General features: G+C 42.6%; 1 protein-coding gene across 1 annotated transcript; it reads left to right on the forward strand.

Moving 5' to 3' along the window:
* Positions 1–939: 939 nt before the first annotated feature.
* vmn2r1 (vomeronasal 2, receptor 1) lies at positions 940–15,324 on the forward strand (the record flags this gene model as incomplete). Its single annotated transcript, XM_084064779.1, has 14 exons — positions 940–1,166; positions 3,180–3,471; positions 3,554–3,796; positions 4,266–4,457; positions 5,880–6,005; positions 6,538–6,722; positions 7,565–7,685; positions 8,434–8,661; positions 10,353–10,476; positions 11,566–11,726; positions 12,972–13,167; positions 13,390–13,631; positions 14,517–14,716; positions 14,901–15,324. 14 exons carry the CDS (start codon positions 940–942, stop codon positions 15,214–15,216), a joined length of 2,853 nt encoding a protein of 950 aa, XP_083920905.1. The 3' UTR covers positions 15,217–15,324.
* Positions 15,325–15,535: the final 211 nt, after the last annotated feature.

A 15,535-nucleotide genomic window follows, 5' to 3' on the forward strand; every position in this document is an offset into this window, starting at 1 on the left:
GGCCTGCGGGTTCAGGTGTGTGTTTCCCTGCTGATTGAGACAAAGAGGACAAGCTCACTCACTTGTCAACACGCTAATAATAATTAAAAGAAGCCCAGGGGACAGTGCGGAATTTGGAAACAGTATCCAGGCTGTTATTGAGCGACAAGCATCACCAGTGTCCTGTGACCACTGTTGCGTAAAGAAAATACAAGTTGCCGCACGCAGCTGCCAATTAACTCTGGGCCTGTGGCAGTGTTCTATGTGTCTTGTGTCATTTACCTGAATTCAGGGGAATAATCAGATTGGTATTTAGACAGGCGGGGACCTTAACTTATTACGATCTATTGCTCAATTTATTGATGATTCTGGTTACAGACCCCTTGGGACCCCTAGCCTCGCTTGGTTGGCTCCAAGTCAAAAGGATATCTATGCTTCGTGGTTCTCAAAGTGGGGTACACGCACCCCCAGGGCCAGGGGTCACCAGCAAAATGAGTTAATATAGCATTAAAATGTATATTTTATACTTTGGCTATTTGAAAATAGCGATCTACAAGCTCACAGCGTATTGTGAGCTTGTAGATCTGCTATTTTTGAAAACCGTTGAAAAATCTTGAGTAATTCTTAAATAGTTTCATATGAATCTCATTTTATGGCGGTCCCTGGCACAAAATCTGTTCAGATTGGGATCGGTGGCCAAATACATTATCAATTTTGGGTCCTTGACATGAAAATGTTTGAGAACCACTGTCTATCTATGCCACTGATAAGATGATAACACTCTCCATCATTTGTTGCCATATCTACTGTACAAATGCATCATTAGTCTTTTCTGTCCAATGTGTGTTCTCCACGCAACAGTATCCCATAGAGAATAGATGCAGACACCTGTCACAGTTGCCTGTTCCATTACTGCCTGGTAAAGCGACAACTCTGTGGCTAGGTTTTTTACGCCATAGCATGGAAATTAGACGACTTTTGTTTGGATTATGTGCATTTTTCTACATTTACGCCTCAGTTTCAGCGAGATCCACTTGCAAGCTGAAGGCCAAATTCAACTTGAGTGGCTACAAAGCCACTCAAGCTACAAAGAAGGTGGTAATCGGAGGGATGTTTCCTGTTCACCAACGTATTGCTGCCGTTAAACGCAATACCTCCAGAAGCCCTGTTTCCGCAGGGTGCGAAGGGTGAGTCCAGATCATTACTTGGACCCAAGGGTCCCCTATTTTTATTTAAAAAAGTAAGAGCTTAATGAACCTAGCTTGGAGAGAAACTTAAAATGTAACTTCTGTTTGAACTAATAATTATGGGACATAGATCTCACCTAGTCTATAGTGAGATCTCGTTTCCTAGATTAGTTGAGGAACTGTTACAGGGGCCCATTAGGTATAAGCTCTTTATACTGTACATTGTTTCAGGTGGGCTTCAGTCAGGCCTATGATATTTGGCCTACATTTAACATAATTTCACATTGATTTGATTTGTCTTTAAACCATTAAATTGTTAAATTCACTTGGGAACGCTTGTGTGTAGAAAGGTTTAAATAAAGAAAAAAATAATCTCATCAGGTTCAGAATGAGTTCTGCCGGGATTTTAATGGAAAGACACATTTCACCGGTATCAGGATATCAGGGGGAAGATGTGCCGTATATTTTGTGATGGCAAGGTCGATGCCACCTCCTCTCTCCCATTCTAATGCCACCCTGTGCTACTGTCCCTGAGGATTAGCACACTCCATAAACAACTTGAACAACAATCTCACATTATGTAGTTACTTTTGCTCGCTGCCATCCATCAATGTGTTTCTATTTTAAGATCTTACCTGAAGCTATTTTGACAGCCTGAATCTGTAGGAGGCTAGCCGTCTACAAATGTGTCTGTGTATTCGTGATCAGTGCCACATTTTTGTGAACTTTGACAGCAGGCCAAGGAAGTAACTTTATGCCATTTTAGATTTACTAGCGGTTCGGGCCTTACGTTGTGGCTGACATCAGTGCATGTTATGTTAGACACGCCCCCTTCCTATATAAACCATACAGTCAGTTCAAACTCCATTTAACCATGTTAGATTAATTTAAAACACACAATCCCTGGTTCTGGTGACTGATATTGTCCTTCTAATGCGTGACTGGGCCGTGTTTTTCCAATTACTTTTTTCATATATATTTTCATATATATTTTTAGCGGCGCTGCTCTATACCTGGCTTTTCCGTCAACGTTCTGATTGGTCAGGTCTGTCAACGTTCTGATTGGTCAGGCCCGCCAAGGTTCTGATTGGTCAGGTCCGTCAACGTTCTGATTGGTCAGGCCCGTCGAGGTTCTGATTGGTCAGGTCCGTCAATGTTCTGATTAGTCAGGCCCGTCGAGGTTCTGATTGGTCAGGTCCGTCAACGTTCTGATTGGTCAGGCCCGTCAAGGTTCTGATTGGTCAGGCCCGTCAAGGTTCTGATTGGTCAGGCCCGTCAAGGTTCTGCTTTGTCAGGCAAGGGGACTATTCATGACATCACTATGATGTCATGAATATAGAATTAGATGTCTATATAAACAATGACTAAATAAACAATGAGTAATATCTAGAAATATTTAGTAATTTCATTTTATTATTCATTTGGCTAAAGTCTCCTTCTAGGTAAGTTTTTAGCGGCGCTAGCCGCTCTATACCTAAAGGTATAGAGTCAGGTATAGAGGATCCTGCTCTATACCTGACTTCGTCCGTGTTCACCGTCAACGTTCTGATTGGTCAGACCCGTCAACGTTCTGATTGGTCAGACCCGTCAACGTTCTGATTGGTCAGACCCGTCAACAAAGTGATTGGTCAAGCTTCACGTGACACATCATGGCTATAAACATATTATAAACACATATCAATGACAAAATGTATCAAAGGCGCCGCTACCTTCACACAGGGTGTGATTTTTTAACATACATTTAAACCTTGCTACACATGCGTAGTTACGTTTTTAGGCAACGGTTTCTGTTGTTGTCTGACATCAGTACATGTTGTCCACTGACAGACCATCAGGGGCCCGTATATGGGGTAGGCTGCTCTGATGTCATCAATATGACGTAATGGTCCTGACAGTCTGGACTCCATATTTGAGCATGGCTAACATGGGACTCCATAATCTCTGATCTCCAGCAAATTGAACCCTGCCGGTGAGAGACTTGAGGAAAACTAATTCCACTTATTCTCCACTCAGATTTAACTTCCGTACATTTCGCTGGACCCAGACTATGCTGTTTGCCCTCGATGAGATCAACAAGAGTCCCGACATTCTGCCCAAAACGGAACTGGGCTACGTCATTTACGACTCCTGCTTCACCATTTCCAAGGCCGTTGAGGGCACACTGACGTACCTGACAGGCCAGGACGAGGCGGTCCCCAACTACCGCTGTGGCGATGGGGCCCCCCTCGCCGCTTTGGTGGGCGCCGGCGGCTCGGATCTCTCCATCGCCACTGCTAGGATACTGGGGCTATATCACTTCCCACAGGTAAGGCTCTCCTCTCCTCTCCTCTCCTCTCCTCTTGCTGCCTTCTCCTCTCCTCATCTCTCTCCTCATCTCTCTCCTCCAGGTCAGCTACTCCTCATCCTGTTCAGCCTTGGAGAGTAAGTTCCAGTTCCCCACCTTCCTGAGGACCATCCCCACTGATAAGCATCAGTCTCATGCCATGGCTCGGCTGGTGCTGCATTTTGGATGGACATGGGTGGGCACCATAGCTGCTGACGATGACTATGGCAAGTATGGCATCAAGGCCTTCAAGGAACAAGTGGAGGATGCCGGCGTCTGCATCTCCTTCTCTGAGACCTTGCCTAAGGTGAGAAGCACTCTGTCTTGTCTTGTCTTGTCTGTCTGTCTGTCTGTCGAAAATAGCCAATCTACTGTACAAGCTATTTTCCAAAAATGGCGAAAACTCCTAACAAATGTTGACAACATGAAAATGTTTGAGAGCCACTCGCTTAACACATTAAGACCGAGAACGCATCTGTGTAACCAGTTATGACCATTATTATATACTTTGGCTATTTTTTTATTTAAATCGTGAAAATGTGTGCAAATCCTTGAATATATATATATTTAAAGCGAACATTTGTAACTCAAATCTTTACTTCTGGGGGGTCCCTGGAACAAAATATTTGACAAATGTTTGCTTTAAAAAATATATATTCAAAGATTTGCAAAAATATTCACGATTTTTGAATAGCCAAAGAAATCTAAAATGACAGAGATGCGTTCCCGGATTGAATGGGTCAAAAGCGTCATTTCATGAATGACACTCCGTCCAGGTCTATTCCCCGGGGGCCATCCAGCGCATCGTAGACACTGTGGTGGAATCCACGGCCAAGATCATCGTGGTGTTCGCCTCGGACGTGGACCTCAGCCCTCTGGTCCTGGAGCTGCTCCGGCACAACGTCACCAACCGCACCTGGATCGCCAGCGAAGCCTGGGTCACCTCCGCTGTCATCAACCTGCCTGGGGTGAGTTCTGGGGTATAGCGGGTCAGGTATAAATAAAGCACATTCCTCCGTCTTCAACCGAGCCACTGCGAAAGTAGCATAAATGAGAAGAGGGCTCACTTCATATCACTCACTTTTAATGCTCCAAACTTTATTTACAGTAGCAAATAACGTGACTAGGAAAAAAACTAATTCCTACTGGGGACAAATATGATGACATTAAGTGTGTCTTTTGATATGTTTTCACCTGTAGTGTGGTCTTGTTGTGTGTGTGTGTGTGTGTGTGTGTGTGTGTGTGTGTGTGTGTGTGTGTGTGTGTGTGTGTGTGTGTGTGTGTGTGTGTGTGTGTGTGTGTGTGTGTGTGTGTGTGTGTGTGTGTGTGTGTGTGTGTGCGTGCGTGCGTGCGTGCGTGTGCGCACGCGTGTGCGCACGCGTGTGCGCACGCGTGTGTAAAGGCTAAAATGTAACTTGGATAGCATGTTATGTAGACAGATGCCAGCTCTTTTTCAAAGACATTAGATGGTGGGCCAGAACACAATCAATGGCTAATAGTTATAAAAGTTACTACATAAAGATGTGGTATAACAATTGATAGAAAAAGCATGTGGAATCAAATGTTACATGTGCACACATAAATGTTTATGTAATCCTTTTTGTGCAGGCGTCATCCTTGAATGTTTCCCTCAGAGGATATTTAGTGAACATTTTATCTCGAGACAGAGAGTACTCCTTTTCGAACAAGAGCTCTTTCATGGTTCAAGATGTCTTAGAATGGAGAGAGACAATGTATCATTTAAGGCATGTGAAACACAGCTTTGGTGTGTTTTTTAAACGTGAGAGGAGTTTTTCATCCAAAAGTCTCTAGAGGAAAGTTGACAGTGAAAACATAACATTCAAAGAATGGAAATAGAACTATTTGTTCATCATACCTGATTTCATCAATTCAAAGCTATTGCTGTCCATATCCTACCTGGACTGTCAGTCAGCTATTGTAAATTATTTACAAAATTATTTGTCGGGCCAGATATTATCGCTGGTGGGCCAGTTCTGGCCCACGGGCCGCCTGTTGCCTACCACTGCTATAGCGTGTATAGTTTCAATGTAGGCTGATGATAGGTTCTTGGTTTACGTCTGTATTAGTTATTATTAGATTTTTGGTTTACTTATGTATTACTTTATTATTAGATTACTATTTCTATGCATTTGATCTATTATTGATGTATTATGTCATAATACATCATAATAATTATGATGTATCATCTTGTGTCCTTGCTTACTGTAAGTCGCTCTGGAATAAGAGCGTCTGCTAAATGCCTAAACTGTGTGTGTGTGTGTGTGTGTGTGTGTGTGTGTGTGTGTGTGTGTGTGTGTGTGTGTGTGTGTGTGTGTGTGTGTGTGTGTGTGTGTGTGTGTGTGTGTGTGTGTGTGTGTGTGTGTGTCCAGATAAACCCAGTGCTGGGTGGTACCCTAGGCTTTGGGCTGAGGAGAGCAGTCATCCCAGGACTTCAACGCCATCTAGCGAACATAGACCCATATATCGATGATCTCACAGAGACATTCTGGCAAGAGGTGTGTATTGGTATATCCACCTACCCGTGACAATGGGGTTTGGGGGTTGTGTATCTGTCGCCATCCTCGTATTAGTCACATCCATCCAGTATCTTGAAAAGCATTCTGAGACTTATTTGAATGTGGTGCAGGATGCTTTATAAATCATTTGAGCAAACACACTGAAAGCTGTCAGTGGCTCTCAAAGTGGGGCCCAAGAGGGGCTCAAAGTGGGGCCCAGAAAAAATGAGTTAATATAGCATCAGTTTAGCCACTTTAACCCTATTTTATACTTTGGATATTCAAAAATAGCCGATTTACAAGCTCACAACACGGCACTATGCTATGCATTGTGAGCTTGTAGATTTAGAAACATCTTTGAACATTGTGAAATATCGGGAATTATTTTGGAACATTTTAACAACACAAATCTTCTCTTACGGGGGTCCCTGACACAAAAACAATCAGATGGGGGTCTGCGGCCAAATGCTGTACATCAGTTTCGCTGTCCTTGACGTGAAAGTGTTTGAGAACCACTGATCTATGTTTACAGGCGTTTAACTGTACAACAAACTTTACCAAGGCTCTGAAGCAGGCCAAAGCCAGGGCCAAGGCGGCTAACCGCACTCTGTCCAGAGCAGGGCGCGCTGTGCCTGACGGTCTGTGTACAGGAACGGAGTCTCTGATGGAGCTCAATAACACATACACCGACGTCTCACAGCTACGAATGACGTACAGGTCAGTGTTCATGATGAAGAGGTGGTTCCAGTGGACCCCCAGCGAAGTTATCGATAGTCAGACTTAGGACACAAATGGATCCTTACAGGGCTAGGGCTGTGACTCTGATCGTGTACAAATGGAACCAAATGGACCCGTAAGGGTCCATTTGGTTCCATTTGTACACGGTCAGAGTTATGGGGGTCCGTGGCCTAATGCATTACCAAACTGGGGGTCCTTGAAAAGAAAGTCTGATCTGAAGGACGAAGAACTAAACAGTTTAAAAAATCTAAATACAGGTAGCGCTTCCTATGAAGCCCATGTCTACTGTATAATGCATTATAAACACAGTATACATACATTGTAATCTGCTTATAACACTGTATAATTATAGTTATAAGCAACCATGAAGGCTCATAATGCTTTATAACAATAACACATTCTAAAACATGTATAATGGCACAATGTTATGATTGTTGGACACTCACTGGCATTTGTTTTGTTGTTGCAAGGATCATATTATTGTAATTGTCATAGTTGTTATACATTATGATACTGTACATTTTTATTGCATTATAATCAATTGCTTCATAATGCATTATTGTGTGATTATCTGTCACTATAAGTTTTCCTCTTAAAGCACCCAATTGGAATAGACATGTGTTGCCAATTATACAGAAATACCACTACTAGTGCAGTATGACTACCAACATTAGTAGTTATTATTGCTAAAATTATGGTTATAACCAGTATTACCTCTCGTATGACCATAGCAGATGCTAAAGCTATTACAACAATAATAATAATAAGGGTAATAATAATAATAATAATAATAATAATAATGATGATATGTCTGTCCACAGTGTGTATAAGGCAGTGTATGCAGTGGCTCATGCCTTGCACAACCTGGAGTATTGTGTGGTTGGACAGGGCCCTTTTGCCAAAAACAGCTGCGCTGACATCACCAACTTTGAACCATGGCAGGTGTGTGTGTGTGTGTGTGTGTGTGTGTGTGTGTGTGTGTGTGTGTGTGTGTGTGTGTGTGTGTGTGTGTGTGTGTGTGTGTGTGTGTGTGTGTGTGTGTGTGTGTGTGTGTGTGTGTGTGTGTGTGTGTGTGTGTGTGTGTGTGTGTGTGCGTGCTCGTGTATGTGTGTGCATTTGTGTGTGACTGCGTTTGTGTGTGTGCATGTGATTGTGCTCACTTATATGCGTGCACATGTGTCTCAGAATATCTTTTAGTAGAGAAATAACACGTGATACGCTGAATCCGTCCCATGCAGTGCAGGGAATCAAGCTCATTGCATTTTCCTGTGAAGTGAAGTCCACCTACCTGCCATCGAATGTTAAAAAACAAGTCGTTTTAAAAGCTATTTGACAGAATGTGTGTCAAGTGACCTTCACTCAGAACCAAGCACCATTTGCTGTATACTGTAGAAGTGAATTACTGCCTCGCAATTTACAGTTTATTTTATCGAATTACCTTTCTTGCTATGAATAGCTATGTGTGAATTTTAAACCATTGTCGGAATACATTATTCTATTTACGATTGTGAGCTTGTAGATTGGCTATTTTTGGCTAATGTTCCCCCCAGAATATGGATGCTGGTTAACAAAAGTGACATTTTTGGCATATTTTGACGATTGTGATAATATTATTTATTTTGGCCACAATAAGCGTGACAGAACATTTTGACATCGTCTCTCATCCCTACTGACCACCTTGTTTGTGTAGCTGATGTACTACCTAAAGAATGTGCGCTTCAACGTGCCCCACACCAATGAGGAGATCTACTTCAAGAACGGGGATGTGGATGGTTACTATGACATCCTTAACTGGCAGACCAAAGAGGACGGGACCATTCACTTTGTCACTGTGGGGAACTACAGCGCCGTGGTGCCCGGAAACGCCAATATGATCATTCTGAACAGTTCCATCATTTGGAATAATGAAGAATTCCAGGTCAGTGCCACTGTGTGTGTGTGTGTGTGTGTGTGTGTGTGTGTGTGTGTGTGTGTGTGTGTGTGTGTGTGTGTGTGTGTGTGTGTGTGTGTGTGTGTGTGTGTGTGTGTGTGTGTGTGTGTGTGTGTGTGTGTGTGTGTGTGTGTGTGTGTGTGTCACTGGGGCCACTGGGGGGGGGTTAGCAGAAGGAATGTATACAATAAAATAAAAGCAATATAAAATATATTTTCAAATACAAATATATTATAATTATATCAGCTGCTATTCAGCCTGGACTTGAAATTAACGATAGCTTTTGTCGACTTGATGCTTGCAGGTAAACCGTTCCACTGTTGTAGAGTATAAGAAAATGAGTCCTTTGCCCTGTAGATTTTAAATTTGCATGGCATTAGTGCAAAGTCTGTGGATCTCCCTCTGTTAGAATAGCTGTTAACATCGCTAGCCGTAATTGCATAAATATTTGGGAGCCACATTGTTAACAATCCTGTGAAGGATTATCATTTTAATATGTGATACTGTTGGTTTTTAGCGCACAATGAATTTCACACGCCTTTTACTTGTAATTGGTATAGTTGACAATAAAGTTGAACCATGAACCTTAATACTCTCTCTTCTACTTGGAGGCACTTGAGGCTAATAAAAGCAGGGAGGAGATGTGTTTTGGGGTGGAGTTTAAGGACCAGCCAAACGAATTTATTTAGAGACGTCTGCAGCTTCTTTTTTTTAGGATCTGAGGGATGCTAATGTATCAGGATATACAGGCATGACATTGAAGTGTCCCGGCCAATATTTCCAGAGAACTTCTTTCAATTAATGTTGATATTTTAGCTAGAAAGGTTGCTTTTTGATTGACCTGTGAGATACAATTTAGTGCCATACTCTCCAGATAGTTTATTCTCTAATAAGTAACGTCATCCTTGGCTGTAACTCCAGATATTACCACTCTGAACCCAGGAGACCTTTATAGTTTTGCATTAGACCCAAATGTTTTTCCAAGATGGAGAGACAACTTATAGTCTTAATAACCTGATGCTGATTTTGTGGAGTCATTTTTCTAACTGGGGACCCCCCAAAATAATCATCATTAAATTGGGGACCCCCCACCCTGACAAGCACTTGGAATTGTAGGAGTTGAGGCATTACATTTAGTTTGACTCGGTTCCACATATAAATATTGTTGTTGTGAAAATATATTGTGAAAATAGCTGAACACCTCGCGTTGCGAGGCGTTGTGAGATTGTAGATCGGCTATTTTCTTTTTTTTTGCCCCTCTCTCATATTATTTGACAATTTGACCAATGTTTCACCAGTATTAATAGTATAGTTTGTTGATTACTTTTGATGCATTAATGGCTTTTTTTTAAAAAGGTCTTAAAAGTCCTTAAATTGTCACTTTACTGTCATCTGGGGACCCCCCAAAAGTCATGTTAGGACCCCCCTGGGCCCACAGGTTGAGAACCACTGGACTAGGAGAGCTGAATCATCAGCAAAAATTGAGCATATTTAGCACAACATCCCTGGCTCCCCCCTTCTCTCTCTGTCCTTGCCTAGTACTGTACTGTATGCCTATTGTGTACCAGCTGTTGTCTTCACTGTCCTCTCTGAATAAATCAATAAAGCGCCATAAAATATCATTCTTCAAAATTAAAAACTTAGCCTATATGCTTGTTTCTCTCCACATCCCCTGGCAGCCTCCTCGGTCAGTGTGCAGTGAGAACTGTCAGCCAGGCACCAGGAAGGGCATCCGACAGGGAGAGCCAGTGTGCTGCTTCGACTGCATCCCCTGTGCCGATGGGGAGGTCAGCAACGCCACCAGTCAGTATACCTTCCATCTTCTACATTAACCCCATTTACTGCCTAGAACGACTAAAACGACTTTTGTCCCATAAGCCATGCCTGCCTAGAACGACTAAAACGACTTAAAAAAAAACAAAACATTTTTTTTTTAATTTGACCCAAAGACCAAGGAGATATGATTTTTCGAAGATCTAGACTCCCATCCACTTCCTTGTTAACTTAAAACTAAAACTTAAAAATTCTGTATCTCGGCTCCTGAGTACTTTTTTTTTTCAATTAAAAATCTTGGCAGTGGGCAAACGCGGCCAGAAATAATTCAGGCAGTGAATGTGTAATCATGTGTCATTTGTTGATTTCTTTGGCTATTCAGTAATAGAAGATATACAGTACAAGCTCTATGAGCTATGAGCTTGAGCTTGTAGATCTGCAAAAAAAAAGATTTATCATGCAAATTTTGATTATATATATATTTATTTTTTAAAGCGAACATTTGTAACTCAAATCTTTCCAGAATAGTGATGCTAGGGTTCAAGTGGTTCTAAAGGTGATATTGAGAAAATGTTATGTTGGAAAAATTACAAAATAAAATCATACATCCACTGAGCTTTTTTTTTTTAAAAGGTGCGGAATAAGTCAAGTATCACATTCACCCCAGAAAATATAAGATTTCGGAACTATTATTTTAAAGGATTAGTTCACCCAAAAAATGACTTATTTTCTATTAATTGCACACCCCATGAAGCCCCATGATTTTGTTTTTGTTTTTGTCGCATTCCTAAGCTAATAATTTGATAACCGGTGGAAAGATGCTAATGTATCCGCTAGGAGACACAAAGTAGTCTCTTTGAGTCTCCTACCGGAAATAATAGAAAAACAAAAACATTATTAAAGGAGTAGTTCACCCAAAAAATGAATTATTTTCTATCAATTACACACCCCATGAAACCTTGAATTCATGGATTTTTTAAATGTTTTTGTTAACAACAATCATCTTTTGCCCAAGTCCAAAAAAATGATTGTTTTTGGTTTCCTCTTCTTCATCATCGTCTTCTTCATGGTTATTCTTCTTGTGTCTCCATCTCCTCCACCCGCCTCACACGCTCTCAGATGCTCGTGAGTGCATCCAGTGTTACGAGGACGACTGGTCCAACCTGGCCCATGATGAGTGTGTGGCTAAGATCATTGAGTTCCTGGCCTTTGGAGAGATTCTGGGGATCATTCTCATTGTCATCTCTGTCTTTGGGGCTCTGATCGTCATAGCTGTGATGGTGAGAGATTAGCTTGCAAACATATACATACATACAGTGGTGGAAAGTAACCTAAGTACATGTACTCAAGTACTGTACTTAAGTACAATTCTGAGGTATTTGTACTTTACTTGAGAATTTCCGATTTCTTTTACTTCTACTCCACTGCATCTCAGAGGCAAATATTGTACTTTTACTCCACTACAATTATTTGAAAACGTACTAGTTACTTTTGATAATTTTTACAAAACATACATTAACCACTTCAGCCCTATACATTTCGGGCCATTTGAAAATAGCCGATCTCAAGAGTATTTCTACATTGCAGTATGATACTTTTACTTAAGTAAAACATTTGAGTAGTTTTTGCACCACTACATATACACGCACGCACGCACGCACGCACGCACGCACGCACGCACGCACGCACGCACGCACGCACGCACGCACGCACGCACGCACGCACGCACGCACGCACACACACACACACACACACACACACACACACACACACACACACACACACACACACACACACACACACACACACACACACACACACACACACACACACAGAACTCCCAGCAATAATTAAAGTTGCTTGTCGCTGGGAACTTAAACATTGTTCTGAACAACATTCAACAAACCAAGCCGCAGGCTTTAAAATTGAGAGATGCTTTAAAAAATATATAAAACAGCTGATTTTTCACAGTAAAATTGTCAGCGTTAATTTATCCATTTGTAATTCCCAATATTCTCTAAACAGAGGATTTTACTGTGTAATTCACGTACAGTAATCACTTGAGGCTTATTTTATACACATACGATTGTCGCAAAATAGCTGTTTTACAAGCTCACCATGCGTCCCATCGCAACGTGTAGTGAGCTTGTAGATCGGTACATTTTTCAAATGTCTTGTAAATTTCTGCCTATAATAATGACAATATAAAAATATGAACGCCGGTTTGAAAAGCGGTTTTGAAGTATATCGTCTCTGTCGGGTGGAAACCTCATATCTCCAAAACCGTTTCTTTTCAGGATTCAAATTCAAAAGCAGCAGATCGGCAAGCTCAAAACGCGCCGCTTCTCGCCACACTTCGAGCTTAGCGGATCTGCTACTTTTGCTGCTTTTGTGTGACGCTGTAGTATGATCAAGTAGGGCGTTAATATACAAAAGAACACAAAAAGTTAGAATAATGGACATACAGAGGTTTCTGTCCCGACAGCGACGATATAATGTCTATTTCTGTCCGTCCCTCGGCACAGGTGGTGTTCCTCATGAACCTCAACACCCCTCTGGTGAAAGCCAATGACCCCGTGCTGAGCTTCACGCTGCTCTTCTCTCTGGTGGTCACCTTCCTCAGCTCCATCGTCTTCCTGGGAAAACCCGAACCCTGGAGCTGCATGACCAGCCAAGTGGGCCTGGCTCTGGGCTTCGCTCTCTGCCTGTCCTCCATCATGGGTGGGTCTGAAGCCTTGTTATGCTTAAACACTTCAGATATATTTTTTTAAAGCAAACATTTCTAACTCAAATCTTTGCTTCTGGGGATTCTACAAATGTCTTCTAAATCTTCTAAATATAATCTAAAAAATAAAAAATTTGGAACAAATAGCAGCAAATTGTCTATATTTTAGTTTAAAAATTAGTATTAAACTCTTTAAACATCTCCTTCCCATTTCTCAGGTAAGATGGTAGTGTTGTTCCTCAGAGCCCGGGCTGTGAAGACGGCCCGCAATAGGGTCAAAGCGGCAGCCAGAGCTGCCAAAGCTGCCGCCGAGGCAGCAGCCAACGCTGGAGATCCTGATGTCGTAGCAACCAACACGGTCCCCGTCAAGATCGATGACAGTCCCATCAAGAACCTGGAATCTGACACTCTCACTTTCATGCACCAGAGGGTGATAGCCACCGTGGGGACAGTGATACAGGTAAATGAGAGTGTGGAAACCAGATGTGTAGACCATTTATTTGTTCTCAAAGTTGCAGCCCTACTCTGCGGTGGTTAGGATCCCTGTTTCTGGATGCAAACTTACCCCTGCCTTTGGGCGGCCATCGAGGTCTAATAATAATAATCATTATTATTATCATTATTATTATTATTAACTGATCTGCTCGACACGTTGTGAGCTATTGGCTATTTTGGGGGCGAAGAGATTTGATGTAGTTGATGGACAAAAGTGGTGCAAGTACTAACAGTTGCAACTCAGGTCAGTTTTATTAAGAATGTGATGCGAGAGTGTTGGTCTAGCCAACACCAACTCGGGACTCCTGGATCGCTGCCCTCCACACTCTCCTATCTAACATCAGGGTCTTGAGCTCTACAGTGTTGCAGCAGTGCATCTACCCACATACAGTAGGTGGTACACGTCTTCTTGCCTTTCCTGGCGTTGCCATGGGTTGGCTCCCATAGTGTCAGTTTGCTTGCCTCTAGTTCTGGGTGCCTGACGCAGTGCCCTGCCAGCCTCATCCTTCTCTCTCTGACTTTGTCTGTGACTCGTAGGTCCTCATAGAGGACCATATTTATTTTTTATATATTTTTTGGCTTTTTCTGCCTTTATTGATAGTATACGGTACATAGACAGGAAATGGGGAGAGAGAGACTGGGACATGCAGCAAAGGTCGTCTGGATCTGGACTAGAACCCACGACACTCTGTCAGGCTGCATTGGAGCCTAAGTGCAGCAGTCCGGGCTGAGGACTACATTTCTAATGTGGTCCGTCCATGTGACACCTAGGGCCATTCGTAGCATTCTTGTGTAGACTCCATCATTTCACTTAATCCTTACTGTCTCTCCCCGCCATCTTAAATCCCAGGCTATAGCATGTACAGTGTGGCTCTGCGTCCTCCCGCCACACCCTATCAAGAACATGGCTAACCAGAATGTGAAGATCATTCTGGAGTGTGATGAAGGTTCTGTCATCTTCATCTGTGCTATCTTTGCCTACGACATCCTCTTGGCCCTGATCGCCTTCATCTTCACCTTCGTAGCTCGCAAGCTGGAGGACAACTTCAAGTATAGTATTCATCATACACCCATATCACATAATCATTTGATATTAATTTCCTATGCTCTTAGTCTTATTTTGTTGCTAATTTTGTTAATCTACACCTTAGTCTGGCATTTGGGCTTTCAAAGGCGTCTTGTTTTGACAGTAACATGGCATGGTAACATTTGTACTTTCCAATCTATCTTTCAGTGAGGGGAAGTTTGTGACATTTGGCATGCTGGTGTTCTTCATCGTGTGGATCTCCTTCGTGCCGGCGTACCTCAGCACCCGTGGCAAGTTCATGGTGGCCGTTCAGATCTTTGCCATCCTGGCCTCCAGCTTCGGCCTGCTTGCGACCATCTTCGGGCCCAAGTGTTATGTCCTGCTACTTAAACCTGAGCGTAACACAGAGGAGATTTGTAGACCCGTCCGTTCTCAACCTAAAGATGCTAGCGCAACTGGTACCTCGGCCTCGGTGGATACAGCTACTACTGCTACTACTCCATCTACAGACACTCCTAAATAGAAAAACACAGCGTAGTCTAACCAGGGCAGGCTTCAGTACGCTTTCATTAAAATGAATTAAAACAGACAAGGTTTTTTAAGGACCATTGAGGGCCCATGATTGATACTGGGAACCACAGACAAATTATGTCAGCTAGTTTCCACAGTCCCCCACAAATGCCTCTAGGTGGCATCAGCACCAAGTCAACGGGCCACGGGTCAAAGCTGATTCCTTGAAGCCTGGTTCCAGACCATAGACACCGCCCACTCTCTGAGTGGACTGCCTCTCTTGGTCTGGTGTTGTAATGTGACTTTATTCGGTACAAAAAGTACCGTCCAAT

Source organism: Gymnoscopelus microlampas, assembly GCF_963454915.1.
Source record: "Gymnoscopelus microlampas genome assembly, chromosome: 8".
NCBI lineage: Eukaryota > Metazoa > Chordata > Actinopteri > Myctophiformes > Myctophidae > Gymnoscopelus > Gymnoscopelus microlampas.